The sequence below is a fragment of the Eulemur rufifrons genome, chromosome 2 (genome assembly GCF_041146395.1).
Source record: "Eulemur rufifrons isolate Redbay chromosome 2, OSU_ERuf_1, whole genome shotgun sequence".
Lineage (NCBI taxonomy): Eukaryota > Metazoa > Chordata > Mammalia > Primates > Lemuridae > Eulemur > Eulemur rufifrons.
The window spans coordinates 23,880,101-23,904,457 of record NC_090984.1 but is presented as its reverse complement, the minus strand read 5'-3'; the positions used below and the strand labels follow the sequence as shown (position 1 = coordinate 23,904,457).

Here is a 24,357-nt window from a genome sequence, read left to right as displayed (position 1 = left end):
AGGCCAGTTGGTAAATATTTTAAACTTTGCAGCTTCAGACAGACTCTGTTGCAACTACTTATCTCTGCTGTTCTTATGCGAACAAGCCATATGAAAACAAGTGGTCATGACTGTGTTCCAATAAAACTTTATTTACAAAAAAGGGCAGGGAATGGATTTGGCCTATGGACCATAGTTTTCTGATCCCTGCTCTAGATTTCTGTAGATGGCGCCAATGACATACATTCCACCATAGCAGCCTCCAGATGGCGCTGTCAGTCCTCAAATCCACATCACCTAGTGAATTTAGTGCTTGCAACTAGCTAGCTTCATTCCAATTCCAGATTCCTAGCGAAAGGATTTCAATTGACTCAGGCGTTACTGTCTTTATCTATAGATAACTGTGGTGGCTAGCAGCCCTCTCAGCAGCGGCTGTGGGTAGTCTGAGGACACAAAAGGTATGGGTGGTAGGCAACTCTTAGAGAAAAAGGGTATAGAGATGGGCTAGGCATGTACCCCAGGGTACCACGTAGATCCAGGAAGATCACATGTTTATTCTGCTTTTATTTCTTATTAATCTATTTTTTATATTAAGAAACTCATTTTGTAGAATTAAATATATTTGAGTATGAACTATTAAAAAAAACTGACTATAGTGCATATTTTAAAGTTTAACCTTTGCTGAGCAATAACAATCGCTAGATGTCTGTTGTTTCACTCTAATACTTACTGTAGAATTACACCTAAGCTGTTTTCCTTTTGTGTGTAGGAGATCTGCCATAACCTGGGAGTTTGCTATATTTACCTGAAGCAGTTCAACAAGGTAATTTGTAGAAGTGGTGATGGATTTCACTGAGGGTCCACTGCCACTGCTCGTTTTGTGTTATTATCCTTAGTGCCTGCAGAGGTTTTTGGAAGTGAAAATTCAGAGTGCCTTTATATATTTTTCCCCATTTTTTAATTCTCCTTTGTCATTGTTCATCTATTTCTTTCTGCTTTTAAAAAGAAAATGGAAAATTCTAGAACTATGAGGGAATGGCAATCTAATTGCTTTCCTCCTCTCTTCTTTTTCTCTACACCCAGTTTAATTTTCTAGTATAGAAACAAATGTTTAATAAAACATAAATATCAAAAAGTGAACCCTTAAGTCTTAAAGGTGTAATCATGACCATGTGAGCTATCTCATGCTCTGACAGTAACTAATTTTAGTTTTTAAGGTCATTAAAAATGAATTTTAAATTTTAAGTTGATCTTATTTCTGAGAATTTTTAGATTGAATTTTTTAATTATTTTCCATGATGACAATTTATATTTCATTTTGGTTAGGCTATAAGCTCTAAGGCTCTTAGAGAAAATAGGTTGAGCTTCCCTTGGTACTCAGATAAAAAAAATATATATATCTTAACTGAGGAACAGATGCAATTATTGAGAGCTCTGAAAGTTAGTGATGGTGGGTTGGGTAGTTTCTTTCAAAGAGCTCCTATTTAATGATTGTGAAGTTCTCCAATTCTCTTTTCTCCAGTCCCACCAGGACTGAGGATCTGAATAAGTTAATACCCATTTGACAATGTTTAGTTTGTGTCATTTTGCAGACTGGTGTAACCTAATATACCCTTCACAGGTGTGAAAAAAAATCTGCACATCAGCAATTGAGGTGTAGGAGTAACTTTTTCTCCTGTGAGACAGATAATAAACTATATAATATAAATAAATTATATATATATATATATATATTTAGTGGGCCCCTTAGGTTTTCTGGATGGATCCGCAGTTTTATATACTCAGCTAGGAGATTTTTCTCTTCAGAGAATATTTCGATCAGGTACATTTCTATTCACAGGATTAATTGAGAGCCTAGGGAGAAGGATTAGTCTTTGGTTGGCCCTGTTCTGAGGAGAAGTATTATATTTATATATTTATTTTTTATTTTTTTGAGACAGAGTCTCGCTCTGTTGCCAGGGCTAGAGTGCCATGGCATCAGCCAAGCTCACAGCAACCTCAAACTCCTGGGCTCAAGCGCTTCAATCTCCTGAGTAGCTGGGACTACGGGTGGGCATGCACCACCACACCCAGCTAATTTTTTCTATTTTTAATAGAGATGGGGTCTCGCTCTTGGTCAGGCTGGTCTTGTACTCCTGAGCTCAAGTGATCCTCCTGCCTCGGCCTCCCAGAGTGCTAGGATTATACAGGCTTGAGCTACTGCCGCACCCAGCCTGAATTATATTTAAATTTTACTGTAAAGCTAACAGGCTAAGCCAATAAAATACCTGGCATTTATATAAATACTTGTTGAATCAGTGAATGACTAAACAAAGCCCTTTTGTTGATCTACTAGGATATAAGCTCCTCCAGAGCAAGGAGTTTGTTTTGTTAACTCTAGAATACCTACCATTTAGAAAACAGGCACTCAGTGAATACTTATTGAGTGAATAAAGGAGAACAATCTCTTCATTCATTTATCATCACACTGGTGGGGAACATGAGGCCCACCCTGGGGAAAGTTGTACAGTTGGTCAGTGGTGCAACTGGGATTGAGTTTAGTGCAGTACTCTACACTATAATATAATGTCCCTTTTGACTTATGAAATATAAGTCATGGGTATGTGCCTGTCAAGCAGAAAACATTCAGAAAGATTAATCATCTTGTATAAATTCTCCCAAGTGGCTCCGAAGCAGATAGCCCATGTTGCCAGCTGTCCTGTCAGCAGGATAGTTTTGTTCTGTTTTGGTCTTTGGGTAGTGGGGGCTATTTGCTGAAATATGATGTTCCTACATCTGTACAGCAGGAGCGCTGAACAATATAAAGCCATTGTTTTTTAGTCATAGTGATTTGTTTTTCTTTATTCTTTCAAACTTGTCAGGCACAAGACCAGTTGCACAATGCCCTACATCTTAATAGGCATGATCTGACTTACATAATGCTGGGTAAGATTCACTTGCTGGAGGGAGACTTGGACAAAGCCATCGAAATCTACAAGAAAGCAGTGGAGTAAGTGTGTCTGTTTCCTTTAGAGAGATGAGTAACTAAAAAAAAATCAAGTGGATATTTGAACTCCCAAGCCTAACAGAGGGAATTTGTTTGATTACTGGTTGTGTGTGTTAGAGTAAGGTTAAACTGAGGTTTAGGTTAGAAGCTCCCAATATCTTCCGTAAGGTATAATAGACTATGTTTCTTACCTTTCGGGATGGCCGCTCTAGGTTAGCTGGGCAGCTCTGTTACACAAGGTCAACCAGGGATATCCAGGTTTCTTCCTTGTAACTCACATTCTTTAGGTTGTCGTCTTCACCTGCGTGGTTGACACTGAATGTAACATCCATGTTCCAGGTTGTGGTCGGGGTCGATAGTATGGGAATAAGCATCCGGTAATAAGTTTTAAATGACCCAGGGATTGCACATATCATTCCTGTTCACATTCTATGGTTCAAAATTAGTCAGGTGGCCACACATAGCTGCAAGGGAAGTGGTTAGACATGTACTCAGGAGGAAGAGAAGAACAGATGTGGGGGTCAGCTTACAGTCTGCCATTTTGGTTTTATACTTTACAGCAGATCTTATGTTTTCAGAGATATTATTAAGGACAGAAATCTTCTGCTTTAGTAATAAACATCTGGCCTTATTAGCATGAGATCAGTATCTTGTTTTTTTAAAACATCACTAGGATGATCCAAATTCCTATTGCTAATGGAACTGACTGGCTTTCCCATGATGGTGTTTCATGTTTTTTCTCTAGGGATGCAAACTATCTTATCTTTTCTGTATAAGGTCTTGTCCTGTTTCTTTTAAGTAGGATAGCTGTAGCAAAATACTTTAAGTATCTCATTTGTTTGGTCACTTAATAGAATGTCTAGTCTGTGGTGCAAGGCCTATTATTTCTAATAATTACACTCTGAACTAAAGTTGGATTTCTATTAATTTATTAATTGCCTTTGTCTTCTACTATGGTAGTAAATTTTCTGGTTATATCAGTCACAACACTGCTTTCTGAATTTTCTTCAACTACATTTTGTGTCTAAAAGGACAGAAAAATCTCTTGGTTTGTTAAGCTACAAAAGAGATTTTTGTCATTAAGAGCCCGTTTATATGGGCAAGTAGTAAGGAGTCATGTAACACATATTAAGTGCTTCTGTGGTGCCAGGTAGTAGCCCTGTCCCCGACCCCAGCCTTATAGAAGGAGACCCTTTGAGATTAACACACACAAATCCTAAGAGAGACGTTCTTCAGTGACTGGTCAAGGACATAAGTCACTAAATTTCCCAAAAGAAAAGTGGGGACAGCTGACAATTTTGAGCTAGAGACCATTGTTCATGACCAACAGCTTTGGAGAAAGTAGTCATGTTGTAGCCAGGGAATGGATACTACCAGAATCACAGAAGTTGCCTGGCTTTGGGAAGAGAAGTGATCAAAATAGATACTTATTATGGCAGAAAGTGAAAGGCAAATTCTCGGTTTAACTGAGAAGTCTTTGTGTGGCCAGCTCAGACCTCCCTGTCTGGGGCTGCGGCTCTTCTGGTTCTGGTCTCCCTGCCGGTAACCAGCGCCCTACATTGTTCCTTAGAAGCAGGAGACATTGCTGCTTGCCCTTTGGTGTTTTAACTGTTGAAACTGTCTAATGATCTTGTAGTCAGATTATCTCAACTCAGTGTCGCTTTGGTTTTGTGACAGAGACAAATATTAGTGAGGGATTGAGAAGGCAGATAGTGTTTTATATATGCCAGTGTTTACACCCAAAGGCCAATGGCTAATTCTTTCCTAGAGTTGGTATGTGGCTTCCTTCTTTTGTTTAGTTTGGCTGTTCAGTGTGGCTTTTTGTTTAATTTGGAGAACATGGCATTAGGGGCCTTGGGATCCTAAAGTACACAGAAAATTATGCTGCCTGGTGTTGTGAGCACAGTGAGACAGGAAAAAAAAGAAATCCCACAAGAGGGAACTAGCTAAACTGTGTGTTCTAGTCTGATTTGATTTCTAAAGCATTCTTTAATTTTATCTGTGTGATCAAGACAGTCACACAAACCATTCCATTCCATAGATTCTTTTTTTTTTTTTTTTTATCCTTCTGTACAAACAACTCCTAGAATCCATAGATTCTTTCTTAGGACTCTGGCCCTAAGAAAGGAGTCTAGATTGTAAGTCCCATTTCTTTCTTGCTGAGCAGTCCTCCCTGTAGCCGGGGTTGAGATGACATACTTTTGAAGGAAAGGCCCAAATTGTCTTCTGGTATTTCCATGGGAAGTAGGAGGCTCAGTAGAGTCGCTCAGCTGTTGCACGAGGGCAGATGACTGTGCGTGCATCTCACCGTCTCTCGTCCACATCTTGTTTCCCTCTGAGCATCTCTGTGTTGCAGGTTCTCACCAGAAAATACAGAGCTTCTGACAACTTTAGGATTACTCTACTTACAGGTAATGAAAACTCTTTACTCATTCATACATTGGTGTTAGAAATGCTTTTGGGCTTGTGTGTATGGTGGTTTTCCTGCATTTTGATATTTAACATATTTTACTAAAGGTCACATGAAGCACATGAACCTTGCTTTCTGTATTAAGTATTCTTTTTTTATTTTTTGGAGACAGAGTCTTGTTTTATCGCCCTGGCTAGAGTATAGTGGCATCATCATAGCTTACTGCAATCTCAAACTCCTGGGCTCAAGCAATCCTCCTGCTTCAGCCCCTAAGTAGCTGATACTACAGGCATGTGCCACCACACCCAGCTAATTTTTTCTATTTTTGGTAGAGACAGCGTCTTGTTCTTGCTTAGGCTGGTCTTGAACTCAACCTCAAGTGATCCTCCTGCCTCGGCCTCCCAGAGTGCTAGGATTATAGGTGTGAGCCACTGCACCCAGACTGTATTTAGTATTCTTTGGTAAAGGAATTAACTTAATTTTCTGCATTTGAATTGGAAGCAATTCTATTTTAGCCTAGTGCATTTATAATTTTTATCTAACCAAGGAAATAACATATATGTGAAATAACTGGTCTTGGGGGCTGTTATTTTGTGGGGGGAGAAACTGTGATATAAGTCAGCACTTCCTAGGGCTGTAGGGCAAATGCCATTTCTGTTTTTTCTTTTTTCCCCCTGCCAGAACCTTATAGGGAAAGAGAGAAGGCAAAGCATACTTTATCTAGAATAAGAAGTCTCCTCTCCCCTCCACGTTCCTGAGTATGAATGGGATTCCTTTAGCTCCACTGCTTTGTATCAGCCTGAGGACCTGGGGTCCAGGGATCCCTAGGGACCTCGCTGCACACCCTGCGTCCCCCTCGCCCCCAATTTCCCAAGTTCAGCTGATTCTGCCTCTGGCTCTGACTCTGTGGTGGCCTTTATGTCTATTTCCTTTTTCATTAAAAGTAATCAGGAGCTTAACCTTTGGTCTTTCTGGGCTTTGGCTTGGGAGGCTGGCCCCAAGGGAGATGAGGCTAACCAGCCCATTTTCTGCTAAGAGGCATTAATGTGGAACAGCACTGGTGTGACCAAGATGGTTCCTAGCAAATAGATACTTTGACCTGATCAGGGGACAAATAGGAGGAAAACCAGGAATATGGGGAGAGTTTTAGTTTTTTTCTTCATCTGGTAACTGTAGCTTTTTTTTTTTTTTTTTTTTTTTTTTTTGTCAAGAGAACTCACAAAGGTCAAAAGTTAGGGTGCTTTCTGTTCTGGGTTTGGTTGGCTCCTTAACTGCCATATCGCCTGCTGATGTCAATTTTCTGGTTTGCTTTTTTCCCTAGCTCGGCATTTACCAGAAGGCATTTGAACATCTTGGAAATGCACTGACTTACGACCCTACCAACTACAAGGTATTGCAGGCTCTGAAACCCCAGAGCCTTCACATACATGTTCCCCGGCTCCTAGAGGTCATCTGACCCTGGAAAGCAAGAGAATAGCTTCCTCATTTTGAATATCTGAGGAATTACCTTTTCCTTAGAAAAATTATAAGAGGAAGCTCTTCTTATTTGAAAATATTGTGAAGTGTTAGTGCTTTGCTTCTTACCTTCTAAAAGAGCACATTTGTTGTAACGGGCCTATAACCTCTGCAGAAAGCAAAATCCTAGTGCCGTTGAAGTTTATGTATTACTTAGGAAATTACCAATGCTTCCACAGCTGCGGTCAAGAATAATTCTGGTGAAATGACTTCTAGACTCCTAATGAATTTGAGATTACAACTTTTGTCTAGATGTGACTTTGGGGATGAGAAGGAATATCATCAAATGGATGAATGTCATTGAGGGAGGTACAGCAAGACAGGCTGTTTACTGAAGGACACAAACTCAGTCCTGATCCAGGAAGTCATGCTATCCTGACTCTGTTGGCTCCCCACCATGGTACCTTTCCTTAGAGGAATGAAAGGGCTGGTCTGATGAAACCTAAATCTGACTCACCCTCTGTTCTATGGCAGAAAGAGCTGTAACTTAAGTAGCCAAGGACAGGTATATTTGAGGTGGCTAGGGCACTTGCTGTACCAAGTAGAAGCTGCAGAGAACAGATTAAGGGCAGTTTTTACTTAAAGGACCCTGGTATTCATTCTGAAATACTGACTTCCCTGGCTAGAAGTAGGAAACAAATCAGATGGTTATAGCCAGGGACATTTTATCTTTTCTCTTTTTTTGTACTGTGCCAAAGAGGGTCACAGTGTGAGGTACGGGGACATTCTTCTTCAGCCTTTGTCGCAGTAGCTTGGATATATTATGTCCCTGGACGTTTTCCAGTGCCATCTGTGCTGACGGGCCTGCTGAGTGTCCACGTGCAGGAAGGCTGCCTCACTGTGGTAGCCTTTTGGGAATGACTGAATTATTATACTGACTTTCTGTGTGCCATGTTTTCAGGCCATCTTGGCAGCAGGCAGCATGATGCAGACCCACGGGGACTTCGATGTTGCCCTCACCAAATACAGAGTTGTAGCTTGTGCTGTTCCAGAAAGTCCTCCTCTCTGGAATAACATTGGAATGTGTTTCTTTGGCAAGAAGAAATACGTGGCAGTGAGTGTCCCCTCGTGTTCCTTGTTTGTGTTCATACATGTGGTTATTGGGTCTGCTTAGCTTGCCCCACCCCCTCATTGCGTGCCTTCTCTCTCCCATAGGCTATCAGCTGCCTGAAACGAGCCAACTACCTGGCACCCTTTGACTGGAAGATTCTGTATAATTTGGGCCTTCTCCATTTGACCATGCAGCAGTATGCGTCAGCTTTTCATTTTCTCAGTGCGGCCATCAACTTCCAGCCAAAGATGGGGGAGCTCTACATGCTCTTGGCTGGTAAGAGACATTTATATGGAAAGCCCCCTCCACAGTCTGTAATGAGGGAAAAATGGGTTAGAATCATAGGTCAGTGGCTAAATGTCCCATAGAAGCCATTCGCTTGGAGATCCTATAGGAATGTGGATTACTGTCCTGGAGCTTAAAGAAATAGAAAAGATGACAAAGTAACTGGTTGCTTCTAACCTGGGGGAATTTCAGTCAGAAACCAATAGGTTAAATCAAGATCATCCCTAGTTCAGCTTTTACTAAGTTTTTCCTCTTGGCTTAACAATTCATTTTTACATATATTGAGTCCAGCTAAGTTGCAGATATCGAGTGTTAAGAGCTTGGGCATTGAGTGGGGTCCTGCCTCCACTACTTACAATGTATACTTAGGGTTGATGTGAGGATTACATTAAATATTCAGTGAATAAAATATATTGGTTTCATTGAAATACTAGTTTTTGAAAACTATTTTGTGGTTATATAATTGGTCTATTACGATTAAAATGGTGGTGGTTATTATAATTGGTCCCTAGGTGGTGGTTCTAAGTTAAGCTATCTTATTTTGAAACCTTTATCTCTTCTGAGCATAATGTTATATAGAATGTGGTTCCATTCCTGACACTCCATTTTATGCTATACAAATACTACAGTTGATCATAAATATAAGTTAAAATTAATCACTTTAAAATTATATAAAACCATTTAATTTAAAAGGACTGATTAAAATATACTTTCTAAGGAATATTTTCTCTATATACCAAACTGACTAAATCTAAGCCTAAAAGCAGTTTCCCTGTGCTTATTGACAGTAGTCTTCTGGTGGGTTTTTTGGTCGTTACTCTGGGGTTTTTATTCATAAGAGAAAGTCTGCAAAAGTAATCAAGAGGCGGTTATTCTCTGAGGGTTGCCTGAATACAAAGATAGCCCCGTTCTGATGGTACCTAGAAACGTAAACAGCCATAATGTAAGGTGTCAGCAGCAATTCTAACTTTACAAAGTAGAAATGGCATTCACATTGGATCCTGAAGGACAGGCTAGCATGGAAGAACACAGAATGGCTGAGGAGCCACTGTGGACAAAGGCATGCAGCCACGAAACTCCAGTGTCCCTTGCAGTTAGTGGGCAATAGCGTTAGAGAATGTGGTGAGAGATGGGTCAGGAAAGGTGATCTGTAGTCAGATCACGGAGGGCCATGAGGGCAGTGCCAGGACTTAAGACTTTCTTGGAGTCTTATCCAGTTGTATTCTTAGATCTCCTCTTAGGTGCTTGGTAGGAGTGAGTGCAAAGCTGGTGGAGAGGTGGAGTGGGCAGAGCTTCCAGAGCAGCTGTTTTTATTTGTTTTAGATATTAGATATCAAGGAGATAGTGATTAAAAGGGGGCAGGGGAAGTATTCTATTGCTAAATAAAAGTTTAAAGGCCGGGCGCGGTGGCTCACGCCTGTAATCCTAGCACTCTGGGAGGCCGAGGTGGGCGGATCGTTTGAGCTCAGGAGTTCGAGACCAGCCTGAGCAAGAGCGAGACCCCATCTCTACTAAAAATAGAAAGAAATTATGTGGACAGCTAAAAATATATATAGAAAAAATTAGCCGGGCATGGTGGTGCATGCCTGTAGTCCCAGCTACTCGGGAGGCTGAGACAGGAGGATCACTTGAGCTCAGGAGTTTGAGGTTGCTGTGAGCTAGGCTGACGCCACGGCACTCACTCTAGCCTGGGCAACAGAGTGAGACTCTGTCTCAAAAAAAAAAAAAGTTTAAAGATCATGGTTATAGGTGATGGGGAACCAGTGAGGATTCTTAAGAAGGATAGTGACGTGGTCAGATTTGTTTGTAAGTTAGTGAGATATACCTGGTGGCACTGTGGAAAGTGGAATGGAGGCGGGTGGGGATATTGCCACTGGGGAAAAAAATGGAAAGCTTGGAACTATTTGAGCCTGCACAAGGGCATTGCCAGAAAAGAAACTGCAAAATTAGGATGCACAGAACTTGGCAACTTATCAACTGTGGAGAAGGGGTTGTTGGAGACGGCACCAGGTATCTAACCTGATTGAGCAAACTGTGGTGCCATGAGCTGAGAGGGTGGAGGAAGAGTTCAGTTTGGGGGCAGTCTTGAAATGCACCTTTTGTTTTCTAAGCTGAGCTCTCCAGCTGCAGTGCTCACTTTCTTTGTTGCAGTGGCTCTGACAAATCTGGAAGATACGGAGAATGCCAAGAGAGCCTACGCAGAAGCAGTCCGCCTGGATAAGTACGCTGCTTCGTCAGGAATGGTACTGGGGGGAGCCATGAGGGACCATTGCATTGGTGCCGCCGGAGTCAGCCTAGCTGCTCCTCCATGGCCTTTGTACACAGCAGGCCCAAGTGTGGAAGTGCGTGGTCCCTAAGCATGCAGTGGCTCATTTCTGAGAAAATGGTTCCAGTCTGAATTCAGTAGTCAGGAGGCCAGAGAAAGTTGGGCTGGCAGTGGGCTTGGGTTGCTGATAGCTGTGGGCTAGATGGAATTATCAGATGGGACTCTGGGCTCAGTTTAACCTAAGGTGATCGTGACTCTTCCAGGATTTATTCCACTGGCCTCTGCTAGACAACAGGGTAGGGGTCACTTTTACAACCCTGATCTGGGAGGTCTCTGTTCGGGGCTGAGATGTCAGACTTGATCCCAATACCTGCTTTGCTGGTTGGGCATTTAATTCCTTGATTCTTCTCTGCAGGTCCACATAGCACGTGTTCCCCTCTTGCTGCGTAATGGAAAACTCTGTTTAACCAGTTTTGTTTTGTTTTTGTATAATGGGAAGGATCTCTAAGTGACCGTTTGTCATAAAGCCCCAGCTCCACGGACTCCCTGTCTGTCTGCCACAGGTGTAACCCTTTAGTAAACCTGAACTATGCTGTGCTGCTGTACAACCAGGGTGAGAAGAGGGGTGCCCTGGCCCAGTATCAGGAGATGGAGAAGAAGGTCAGCCTACTTAAGGACAGCAGCTCTCTGGAATTTGACTCTGAGGTATGTCTTTTATTAGCTCCCAGGAGTCATAAGCAAGCTGTCAGGAGAGTTGGGAATAAGCCCAAATAATCCAAATACAGGTATAGGCTCATGGCTCTTTTGGCTTTGATGTTCTTGGCAGCATAAGTTCATTGATTAGTAACAACCTGAGAAAAACTTTCCTAGAATAATAATAAAAGGGAATTCAGGCTTACTGAGTTATCTGTTACATTGCTAATACAACTCATCTAAGTTGAGGTCTATGTCTCTTTGTAGCTTCCTCCCACTCCCCTTCAGGTAGGAAAGGTAGAGGTTACCCCAGTGGAGAAACAAACTTGAAATGTTGGGTTTTGAGATCCTGTATGAACCCCCTTGCCATCCACTAAGGGCAATCTGTGTTCTCTGCTGTTTGAAAACAATTTCTTTCCATAAGTACTTCCTACTTGAAATGCTATTTCAGCTAAAACCCCTGGTGGAAGACCAAGAAAGAGGTGGGTTGGCTTATCTCTGCTAGTCAAGCCTGTGACTTTTTTTTCTTCCTTTGTGGGCACAAGATGGTGGAGATGGCTCAGAAGTTGGGAGCTGCTCTTCAGGTTGGGGAGGCACTTGTCTGGACTAAACCAGTTAAAGATCCCAAATCAAAGCAACGGACCATTTCAACCAGAAAATCTGCCAGTTTCCAGCAGCCTCTGGGCTCTAATCAAGCTCTAGGACAGGCAATGTCTTCAGCAGCTGCATACAGGAAGCTCCCCTCAGGTAGGAGGTTATAAAAAGCTCCGTGAAGACCTAGTGGGTACGAGCCACATGTGCCAGGAAAGAGATCACAGCCTTGAGTGTGGTTTGCACTCTTCAGACTCGTAACATGTCCAAGGTGGTATTGGCCAGAAAGGGGGAAAAAAACCACAGGGTGGCCAAACTGGCACTTGTTTCCGTAAGGCAAGCTGTGTAGCAGGTAATAGCTACTTGCAGGCTTAGCTGAATGGTCAATACACTGGGTCTTTATAGTTTTCAAGTCTAAAAATATTAAGTGCACTTACTAGTTCACTGCTTTATCATAAGTTGGCACAGTATAGGGAATTAAAGATTTCTTTCGGTGACTCATTATAGGCAAACTTGATGTTTATTTCCTCAGTTATGGTCTTTTCTCATAGCTGCAAAGATATACCACAGTCCCACTAGTCCCAGGAAATACGGGGTTTCCTCTTGAAATTGAACAGCAAAACTAATGATTTCTTTTGGAATAGTGGAACTGAGAATTCAAGCTATTTATTTTGTTACTAGGTGATGGAGGAACATCCCAGCTCACAAAGCCACCATCTCTTCCTCTGGAGCCAGAGCCTGCTGTGGAAGCAAGTCCAACCAAAACATCAGAACAAATAAGAGAAAAATAAGAGTAGGATGACCCCAGAGTAGGGGTTTCTTGGGTGAAGATGTGCCAGATTGGGAAAGGTCACGTGACACAGGCAGAGTAGAGGCCAGTACTGTTCCCTGGCAGGCACCACAGAATTAAAACACAGAGTGCAGGGTTTATTGTGACGATCATGAGGAGCCTAAGGTCCTTCCTACCTACCTTGTAATAGCATTTGAAGTAGGAAGCCCTCTGTTGGCCCCAAAAGCCAGGAAATAGGGAGACGTCAGCTTAGACCATTCCTTTAGGAATTGGGAACAAGGCTTGAGGCTCTATGGCTGTAGCTCCCAGTCAGCAAGGCGTATGATGCTGTTTGCTTCTGAAAGGAGACTTTTCTCTCCTGGCTGACTGACTTCTTCCTTTGTGCAAGAAAAGGCTGAGAAAGACCTCTGCTCGTTAGCCCTGTAATGACAAAGCCTTGGCTTGACTGGAGTATATTAGTCCTCAAGGCAAACACGAATCTTAAAAAAAAAAAAAAAAAAAAAAAGCTAAATCAAGGCCCAGACTGGTGTGTATCCCAGCTGCATTTGCCCAAAGGGAGTCCAGAACAAGTCCCTATATTTTGTTTTGAGAGAGGTCAGTCTAGAAGCCAGATGATGTCAGCATGGTAAGAAGTAGGAGCCAAGGGCTGGTCTAGCACCAGCACCAAAGATCTAAAATTTAAAAAAGAGGAAAAAAAAAAAAAAAAGAGCTTCTTAGCCGAGTAATTTTTATTTAAGACAATGAATGATAACCATTGACCAGATGCTATCAATACATTATCTGTATGTCCTTTTAAGAATAAAGATTACATATCATCATTCCTTTGGGGAAAGTTGTTACTCAGGTATAAAAATAAGAGATTACAATAAAACCTTTTAAAAATAACCTATGCTCACAGTCTTCCCTTACCTGTTTCCAAGCCTCCTTTGAAACTAGAGGAGGATCCTCAAGGTCAAGTTCCTACTTGGTACCCGCATGGCCACTGTAGCAGCCCTGATGGATGACAGGCCAGCGATTTATTTACTGAGGGCTGGTCCCCATTTTGCACTTGAAGTGCCTTTCAATCATAATAATAATTTGAAGGTGGAAAACTGACCTACTGCCCAACCAAATTGTGGAGTAAGCAGCTAACTGAGCAGAAGCCTCTTCAGTTCTCCTATCTAAGAATAAAGAGCAGGTATCAGAAGTGATACCCTCGCCCATACTGCTGGAATGTGGCACAACTGGGATTTGTACCCTGTGCAGTTGAGAAAACTCACTTCTACATCAGCAGAGTCAGTCTCATGTACTAGACTGAACTGGCCTAGTTACTGAAACCGAAAAGGTTAGTGAAGAGATCTCAGTGAGAAATAATGGAGGTGTGAACTAAGACTGAGATGGAGAATAGGAGGAGGGAGATGTGAGCAATTTAGGAGCTAAAAGCAACAGAAATTGGGGACTGATTGGATATGGCAGCTAAGAATAGACTGTGGGATGGGTGCCCATTTCTGGGCTTAGACAACCAGGGTGAGTATACAAATCAGAGTAAAGGAATATTGGACTAGGGTCGAGGGTTGGTTTTGGAGTCTAGTTTTAGACATTAGACACCCAAATAGCTGGATTTCAAGAGAGAAATGTGGTTTGAAGATAAAGATTCAGGAGTAATTTGGATTTGGGTTATAGCTGAAACCATAGATTTGAAGGGAGTCAACCAAGGAAAGGTAGGAATAAGAAGACAGAGAACCAAAGAAGAAAAATAAACATTTAAAGGGAAAAGCAGAAGAACTCACAAAAAAGACAGGAGAAGCACATGATACAGGAGAAAAATCGGGAGAGTGGTGTTATGGAAGTCCAAGGAAGAAAAGGCTCAGGAAGGGAATAGTCATCCTCAAAAGAGGAAGCTGAGGTTGGGAGCGGCAAAATGAATTTTCCAAGGTTTAAGTGATGGGACCCAGGATTTAAATCCAGGTCTGGATGTGAAGCTGCTTCTCTTAACCATCAGTCATCAAGTGATGATATACCTTTGGCAAAGTAATGGTAGCAACAGAAACCCAAGGACTTGAAGGCTGAAGAAGTGGAGATTGGACTACTCTTATTTCAAAAAGCTATAAAATAAGCCTCAAAGATCAAAAGATTGAAATTTATAGAAAATATTCTGACCACATGAAATTATATTAGAAATTAATAACATATCTATAAAAATCCCTAACTGGAAATTAACCACATACTTGTAATAACTCATAAATCAAGAAAGAAATAAAAAGAAAATAAAAAATATTTTGAACTGAATGATAATGAAAACAAAATTTTTAAGATTCAGCTAAAAGCATTTCTTAAAGTGAAACAGAGTTGTAAATGCTTCTATTACAACAGAAGAAAGGTAGAAAATCAGTGGTAAAGGTTTCTACCTTAAGCTAGAAAAAGAAGAGAAGAACCCAAAGTAAATACAAGGAGAAAGCAGACAAATATTAGAGAAAGATTTTTAAAGCCCCAAATTCTAGGGGGAAAAAATTGACAAACCCCAAGCTAAACTAATCAAGAAAAAGACAAATTGCTAGTCTCAGGAATGAAAGAGGGGATAGCATTACAGATCCTACAGACATGAAAAAGATAAGGGAATATTATGAGCAATTTGATGACAATACGATTGACAACTTAGGTGCAATAGACAAAAATCTTTGAAAAATATACTGAAACTCAAACAAGATGAAATGTAAAACCTTAATAAGTCTTCTATCTATTAAAGAAACTGAATTTATAAATTATAACTTATCCAAAGCAAATGCCTTGCCCAGGTGATTTCACTGGTAAATTCTATCAAACATACAAGGGGCAAAATAAATTCAACCTTATAAAAATTTTCAGAAAATAGGAGGAAGAACTTCCTAACTTGTATGAGGTCAGCATTACCATGATATTAAAACTGGACAAAGACATTACAAAACTATAGACTGTTATCCTGCATGGCATAGGTACAAAAATCCTTAACAAAATATTAGCAAATCAAATCCAGCAACAAATACTAATAAAAAGGTTAATATTTATATCATGGCCAACTTGGGGTTATCCCAGGAATCCAACCTTGGTTTAATATTTGAAACCAAAGTACTCACATGCATTAACAGAAGAGTCATATGATTTGTAGATACAGAAAAAAGCAGTTTTTAAAAATCCATCATGCAAAAGACCTGATAAAGGACTGTCATCCATAATATACAAATCACTTTAAAAACTCAACAGTAAGAATACAACCTGATTAAAAAATGGACCAAAGACCTTTACCTCACCAAAGAGGATATACAGATTACAAATAAGTCTTGGTTCAGCTTAGGTCAAGGAAAAAAAAAAAAAAAGCAGATGGCCACATGCTCTACATCCTGCGTCATCAGGGAAATGCAAATTAAAATGAGATACCACTACCCACCTATGCGAATGGCCCAAAGCCAGGACGCTGACTCCACCACGTGCTGCTGAGGATATGGAGCAACAAGGACTTTCATTCATTGCTGTTGGGAACACAAAACAGTACAGCTACTTTGGAAGACAGTTTAGCAGCTCCTTATAAAATTAAACATACTTTTACCATACAGTTCAGCAAACTCCTTGGTATTTACCCATTGAAGTTGGAAACTTACATCCACAAAAAAACCTGCATGGATTAGTTTATAGCAGCTTTATTCGTAATTGTCAAAACGTGGGAACAGCCAAAATGTCCTTCAGTAGGTGAATAAATGAATAAACTGTGGTACATCCAGACAAAAGAACACTACTCAGTGCGAAAAAAGAATGAGCCGTTAAGCCATGAAAAGACATGGAGGAAATGCAAATGGCATGTTACTAAGAAACCAATTTGAAATGGCTACATACCTCATGATTCCAATGATACGACATTCTGGAAAAGGCAAAACTGTAGAGACTGTTATTCAGTGGTTGCCATGGGTAGTGGGGGAGGGAGGGATCAATAGGCAGGGCATAGAGAATTTTTAGGGCAGTGAAAAAACCCTATAGGATACATTAATGGTGGAATCTTATTACTATACATTTGTCCAAACCCATAGTATGTACAAAAAGAATGAAGCCTAATGTAAATTATGGACTTTGGGTGATGATGATGTGTACATTCATCAGTTGTAACAAAGGCAGCACGGGGGGCGGGGTGGATATTGATATGGAGGAAGCTGTGCATGTGTTGGGGAAGCAAGTATGGCAAGTCTTTGTATTTTCTCTCAGCTTTGCTGTGAATGTAAAATTGCTCTACCCTTCCCAGCCCCCAAAAGTAAAAAATATAAAGCCATCATAAAAATTCTCAGCAAATACGGAATAGATGGGAACATCGTCACCTTGATGAAGGGCATCTACGAAAAAAAAAGTGATGGATGTCACCATATTTAGTGTTGAGATACTGAATACTTTGCCCCTAAGCTCAGGACCGAGGCAAGGATGTTGACTCTTACCACTTCTACTCATTATACTGGAGTGGAGTTCTAGTCAGTGCAATAACGCAAGAAATAGAAAGGCCTGAAGATTAGAAAGGACGAAATAAAATTTGCAGATGACATGGTGTTTATGTAGACGATCCTAAAGAATCCTAAAAATAAATAAACATAAAAATAAAGCTACTACACTTGATAAATAGATTTGGCAAGGTCGTAAGATACAAAGTCACCATACAATAATCAAGTGTGTTTTTATGTACTTGCAAGGAGCAATTTGAAAATGAAATAATCCATTTACAATAGTGCCAAATACTACTGACATGAAATACTTAGCAATGAATTTAACAAAACACATTTACGACCTCTACTCTGAAAACTACAAAAGCACTGCTGTGAAAAAGACCAAAATAGAAAGATATACCATGTTCATGCATTGTTAGATTAAATACTGTTAAAATAAAAATTATTCCTAAACTGATCTGTAGATTCCTATCATCAGGTTTTTGGGTAGAAACTGACTTGACAATCTATTTCTAAAATATGTTTCACAAGAATGTAAAAATAAGCACAACATGTATTCGCTATCAAATTGGTACTACTGAGCAACACATATGCGCACATAGGGTACGAACATTGATCGGGTGCCAGGCAGGAGGGAGCGGGGAGGAGATGATGGGTATATTCACACCTAATGGGTGAGGTGCACACTGTCTGGGGATGGGCACACTTGTAGCTCTGACTCGGGTGGCACAAAGGCAATATATGTAACCTCAACGTTTGTACTCCTGTAATAATATTAAATAAAAAGATAAAGCAAAGACAAAAATATGGAAATATAAAGGATCTAGAACATCCAAGGCAATCATGACAATGAACAAAATTGAAGGACTTACACTACCTTACTTTAAGACTTATGACAGTAGTGATGATAGTGTCATAAAGAAAGACAAACGGATCAATAAAACAGAATCAAGTCCATAAGCAGACCTTACACTTATGTGGTCATTTAATTTTTGATAAAGGTACCAAAGCAATGCAATGGGAAAAGAAAGGTCTTCTCAACCAATGGTGCTGGAACAACTTGGACAGCTGTATGGAAAAATAAATGATTCTGGGGAGGGGTGCTGGGGAGATGTAACAACACTGGGACTACAGTTAATAACAATGTATCCTTAAAAATTGCTAGGAGAGTAGATTTTAAGTGTTTTCATGACCAAAAAAAAAAAAAAAAAAGAAAACCTATGTGTGGTAATGTCTAACAATATAGCCATTCCATAATGTATGCACATTTCAAAACAGCATGTTATACATGGTAAATACATACAATTTATTTACATTTTGTCTACAAAGTGAGACTATATTCATGACATAGGCAGGTAGTCCAATTTTTTTTGGACATAGAGAAGACTGTTAAGACATTAAAAAAATGGATATCAAGTGATGAACTGGGAGAAAATACAAAATGTATGTGACAAAGAACTGTATCTATTAATAAAATATATATTAAAAAACTTGTAAACTCAAAAAAACCCTAACAATCCAAACAACAACATATACAAAACAACTCAGTTGAAAAAAAAATGGGCAAAAGATGTGGACACTTCACAAAGAAAGGTATATGAATGGTCAACATGCATATGAAAAAGTGCTCATCATTGGTCATCGGGGAACTGCAAATTAAAACCACACTGAAATACCACTGTATACCCATCAAAATGGCTAAAATTTAACACTGACAACTCCAAATGTTGGCAAAATAAGACGTGACCACAACTGTCATATACTGTTGGTGGGAGTGGGAAAGGGTCCAGCCACCAACCTTTGAAATTTTCACTAAGCAATTTCACTCTTACAGGGTTTTACCCAACAGAAATGACAGTATCAACACAAACACTTGTTGATAGCAGCTTCATTTATAAAAACACCAAAGTGAAAACCTCTGTATTCATAGAGGAATATACTTAACTATAAAAACAATCAACTACATGCAACATAATTTCAAAATATGCTAAATGTAAGAAGCTTTATACAAAGGACCAAATGCTGAACAATTCCATTTATAAGTTCCAGAATGGGCAAAACTAATTTATGGTGAAAAAAAATTATAACTGTTTGCTCTGAGGTGGAGGTTTAGGGGTGGGGGTGGGGACGGGGATGATTTGGAAGTGGCATGAAGGAAATGTCTGGGGTGATGGAGACATTCTGTATCTTGATAGGCATCTGGGTTAGATGTCAAAACTTACCAAATGGGTGGAAGATCATGACGGCTGACGAGACGCAGGAAGTATGTGCCTCCTCCACAAGGAGGAAACAGAATAGTAAGTAAGTATATTTTGAACAGATCATCTAGGAGAGAATGCTAGGATTCACCAGAGAAGTGACTGGAAGCACCAAAACTAAGTAAAATGTTCAAGGCAGCTTGCCCGGCCAAGGAATGGCTGAGAATCAGGAGAAGCTTCTGGATGCAGGGAAAACAGTGAGAGAGAAGTCCCCAGGGCTTCACAGTCTAAAATGGCTACGGAAGAACCCCTCAACTCAGGTGGGCCTCAGGCCTAATATAGGCAGCTGCCTAGAGATTACACAGATACTTGGCTGCAGAAAGGGAACCCACACGGAATCCCACAGGCACCCCGACCTAGAGCACCGCCAGCTGGGTGACATTCTGACAGCTTCGATATCCAGGATCTAGAGGTGCAGCTGCTGCAGTGCTCTGAGAAAGGAGACTCAGGGGCTCCCATGCAACCCCTGGAAGGTCCCCACCACCCTGCTGTGGGCTGTGATGGGAGTAGGTTGCGCTTCCCACAGCTTCTTGCCTGGAAGGGGCCCCACCCTCTCTGGTCACAGACACAAGGTGCTATTTTGAAAGTTTAATGCTAGGCTGCAGGCTGAGTTTGGGCTGACATTGCTGGAGCTGGCTAAAGAGGGACAAGGAAACCAGGCTCTCCTAGGCATACTTAGGACAGTACCCGTTGCCCTGCAACCAGCTGCTGTGAGACCAAGATAGGAGTGGACCACAGTCCCCACAGCTTCTTGCCCCCACCGCTCACCTGAACACGGCCTTCCCTTCTCTGGTTGCAGGCCCACAGCCAGTGCCATTCTGAGAGTTTAATGCCAGGACGGACCCCACTCTCGGTCTGAGTTCAGGCGGATGTGACTGTAGCCACCACCTAGCCCAGGAGGAACAGGTTCTATGCATTCCTAGGACAACACCCACTGCCCTGCTATGGACTGCCGTGAGACTGAGATGTGAGTGGACTACACTCCCTACAACTTCTTGTCCATGCCACCTGCCTGGGAGGAACCCTGCCCTTTGCAACCTGTGGTTGCAGGCCCACAGCTGGTGCCATTTGGAGAGTTTAACACTGGGCTGTATCCTGCTCTTGGGCCAAATTTGAGGTTATGCAGCTGTAGCTGCCACCCTGCTGTTGAGGGACAGGGAAGCCCAAGGTTGCCTAAGCACATGCAGGACCATACTCACCACCATGCTATAGGTGGCTGTGGGACTGGAGACTGGCCCACCCAACCCATTGTGGCTACTAGCAACACCAACACCCTTTGGGTCCCAGTGGGTTCCTCCATGACCACTAATGCCATCACCCACATCACATAAGCTGCCAGGGGCCTGAGAACCTGCCCACACACCTGGCCCACTGCTCCCACTACTAGCTTCTGAACAAGCCACCTGGAGACCCAAGAATTGGCCCTCTGGATCCACTAACGCCAATGCCAACATGAGCTGCTCTGGGGCTTAGAAACAGGCACACTGCTGCCACCCGAGGCATGAAGACTGCCTCAGTTGGTGTCTAAGTCCCCAGCAAAACTTCACCACAGCCACAACTAATAACTGCACCCTAAGCCACCAAAGAAATCAGATACTACTGACCCTGTATACTGATAAATTATATAAAGATCACACTACTGCAGGCACCCAAAATCAAAGCCAAAGTGTCCTACTCAATCAACATTTATACATCTTCAGGAAAAAATTCTTCCCTATGAAAGAAATTTCAAAAATTGGAAGAAGTGAGTGCTACAGATGTGCATATATCAACAGAAACACACAGGAAACATGAAAAAACAAGGAAATTTGACACCACCAAAGGGCCACAATTGTCCAGCAAAAGCTCTCCATCAAAAAGAACTCCTTGAAATGCCAAAGAATTAAAAATATTGATTTTAAAGAAGCTCAATGAGATACAAGAGAAATCTGAAAAACAATACAAAGAAATCAGCAAATCAGTTCAGGGTATGAATGACAAATTCACCAAGGAGATAGATATTTTACAAAAAAACCAACAGAAATTCTGGAACTGAAAAACTCATAAAAGGAAATATAAAATACGTTTGAATGCTTCAATAATAGACTAGACCAAGCAGAAGAATGAATCTCATAACTTGAAGACAGATCTTTTGAAATAATCCAGTCAGATAAAAATAAGGAAAAAAAAAATAAAAACATAATGAACAAAGTCTTTGAGACATCTGGGACTACACAAAGCAACTGAACTTACGAATTATCAGTATTCCTGAGGGGGAAGAGAGATTGAAAAGCATAGAAAACCTATTTAAGGAAATAATCAATGAAAATTTCCTAGGTCTAGCAAGAGGGTTAGATATCCAGACACAGGAGGCCCACTGATCCCCAGGCAAATACATTGTAAAAAGGACTTCACCATGGTAAATTATATTCAAAATGTCTAAACTCGATGTGAAAGAAAGAATTTTAAAATTAGCAAGAGGTCTAGTCGCCTATAAAAGAAACCCCATCAGACTAACAGTGGGCTTCTCGTCAGACACCTTACAGGCCAGAAGAGAATGGGATGGTATTTTTAAAGTGCTGAAAGAAAAAAAACTGCCAGCCAAGAATTTTATATCCTGCCAGAATAGGCTTCATAAAGAGAAATAAAGTCTTTCCCAGATAAGCAAATGCTGAGGGAATTTGTCATCACCAGGCTGGCCCTACAGGAAGTACTCAGAGGGACCATACATATGAACACAAAACGTTGATATTCACCATCATGAAAACACACGAAAATATAAAACTTACAGGTCTTATAAAACAATTACACACAGGAAGAAGAGAAAGGAATCAAATGGCAACATGACAGAATTTCATCAAACCACAAAGACAAAAAGAGAATAAGAAAGAATTTATAAAATAACTAAAAAACAATTAACAATGTGACAGGAATAAAACCTCATATATCAGTATTAACCTTAAATGTAAATGGGTAAAATGCTCCACTTAAAAGATATAGATTGGGAGAATGAATAAAAAAACATGACCCAACCACTTCACCCATAAAGACACAGAGACTGAAAGTAAAGGGGTGGAAAAAGATATTTCATGCAAATGGAAACCAAAAATGAGCAGGATTAGCTGTACTTATGTCAGATAAAACAGACTTTAAATCAAACACAGTAAAAAACACCCACACCCACCCACCCACCCACACACACACACACACACACACACAAAGAAGGTCATATAACGAAAAAGGGATCAATTCGGCAAGGGGATATTATGACCCTAAATATATATGCACCCAACACTGGAGTGCCCAGATTCACAAAACAAATACTACTAAACCTAAAGAAAGAGACAGACAGCAGTACAATAACATTGGCAGACTTCAAAATCACCACTCACAGCATTAGAGACTGAGACAGAAAATCAACAAAGAAATATGGGACTTAATTTGGATTTTAGACCATATGAACTTAACAGATATTTAAGAACACTGTACCCAACACCTACAGAATATACATTCTTTTCACCACCAAATGAAACATTCTTGACCACCTGTTAGGCAACAAAACAAATCTTAACAAATTTTTAAAAATAGAAATCATACCAGGTATCTTCTCAGACCACAGTGGAATAATGCTAGAAATCAATACAAAGAGAGACTTCAGAAACTATGCAAATTAAACAACATACTCCTGAACAATCACTGGGTCAAAGAAATTAAGATAGAAATTAAAAAATATTTTGAAATGAATGAAAATGAAAACACAACATACCAAAACCTGTGGGATACAGAAAAAGCAGTGCTAAGACGAAAGTTTATAGCATTAAATGCTTATATAAAAAAAGTAGAAAGATCACAAACAACCTAACATCACATCTTAAGGAACCAGAAAAACAAGAACAAACCAAACCCAAAGTTAGCAAAAAACGAAATAACAAAGATCAAAGCAGAACTAAATGGAATAGAAACAAACAAAAAAACAAAACCACCACCAACAAAAAAAACCACTAGCTAGACTAACCAAGAAAAGAGAGAATATCCAAATAAACGGAAACAGATATGAAAAAGGAGACATTACAACTGATACCACAGAAATACAAAAGATCATCAGAGTCTATTATAAATAACTATATGCTCATAAACTAGAAAATCTAGAGGAAATGTATAAATTCCTGGAAACACACAACCTTCCAAGATTGAACTAGAAAGAAATAAAGTCCTATGAGTGGCAAGATTAAATCAGCAATAAAAAATCTCCCAAGGAAAAAAAAAGTCCAGGACCAGATGTATTCACAACCAAATTCTACCAAACAGACAAAGAACTAATATGACAACTCCTGAAACTGTTCCAAAAAAAAAAAAAAAAAAAAAAATTGAGGAGGGAATTCTCTCCAACTCATTTTCTGAGGCCAGCATTACCCTGATACCAAAACCAGACAAGGACACATACACAGACAAAACAAAACAAAAAAACTACAGGCCAATATCCCTGATGAACATAGACACAAAAATCCTCAATAAAACACTACTAGCAAATCAAATCTGACAGCACATCAAAAAGATTATACACCACAATCAAGTGGTTTTATACCAGGGATGGTTTAATATATGCTAATCAATAAGTGTGATACATCATATAAACAGAATTAAGGACAAAAACCATATGATCATCTCAATAGATACAGAAAAAGCATTTGATAAAATTCAGCATCCCTTCATGACAAAGATTTTTAACAAATTAGGCACTGAAGGAACATACCTTAAAATAATAAAAGCCACATACAACAAACCCACAGCCAACATCATACTCAATGGGGAAAAGTTGAAAGCATTCCCCCTAAGAACTGGAACAAGCCAAGGATGCCAACTTTCACCATTCTTATTCAACATAGTACTGGAAGTCCTCACCAGAAAAATAAGGCAAAAGGAAAAAATAAAATGCATCCAAATTGGAAAAGAGGATGTCAAGTTGTCCCGATGATATAATCTTATATCTAGAAAATCCTAAAGACTCCAACCAAAAGACTCTTAGATTTGATAAATGAATTCAATAAAGTTTCAGGACATGAAATTTATGTACAGAAATCACCAGTAACAGTCTAGCCGAAAACCAAATCAAGAGGG

At 40.3% G+C, this 24,357-nt stretch overlaps 1 protein-coding gene across 2 annotated transcripts in view; it reads left to right on the top strand.

The window, feature by feature from the left end:
- The window catches only part of BBS4 (Bardet-Biedl syndrome 4), a 60,743-nt gene extending 47,644 nt beyond the window's left edge, over window positions 1-13,099 (top strand). For both annotated transcript variants that reach the window (XM_069457811.1, XM_069457818.1), the window contains 10 exons: window positions 749-802; window positions 2,841-2,968; window positions 5,322-5,376; window positions 6,697-6,765; window positions 7,792-7,944; window positions 8,046-8,217; window positions 10,378-10,447; window positions 11,056-11,197; window positions 11,731-11,932; window positions 12,458-13,099. In XM_069457811.1, coding sequence (XP_069313912.1) covers window positions 749-802; window positions 2,841-2,968; window positions 5,322-5,376; window positions 6,697-6,765; window positions 7,792-7,944; window positions 8,046-8,217; window positions 10,378-10,447; window positions 11,056-11,197; window positions 11,731-11,932; window positions 12,458-12,567 — 1,155 coding nt within the window. In that variant the 3' untranslated portion in view covers window positions 12,568-13,099. The remainder of the gene's footprint in view (window positions 1-748; window positions 803-2,840; window positions 2,969-5,321; window positions 5,377-6,696; window positions 6,766-7,791; window positions 7,945-8,045; window positions 8,218-10,377; window positions 10,448-11,055; window positions 11,198-11,730; window positions 11,933-12,457) is intronic.
- Window positions 13,100-24,357: the final 11,258 nt, after the last annotated feature.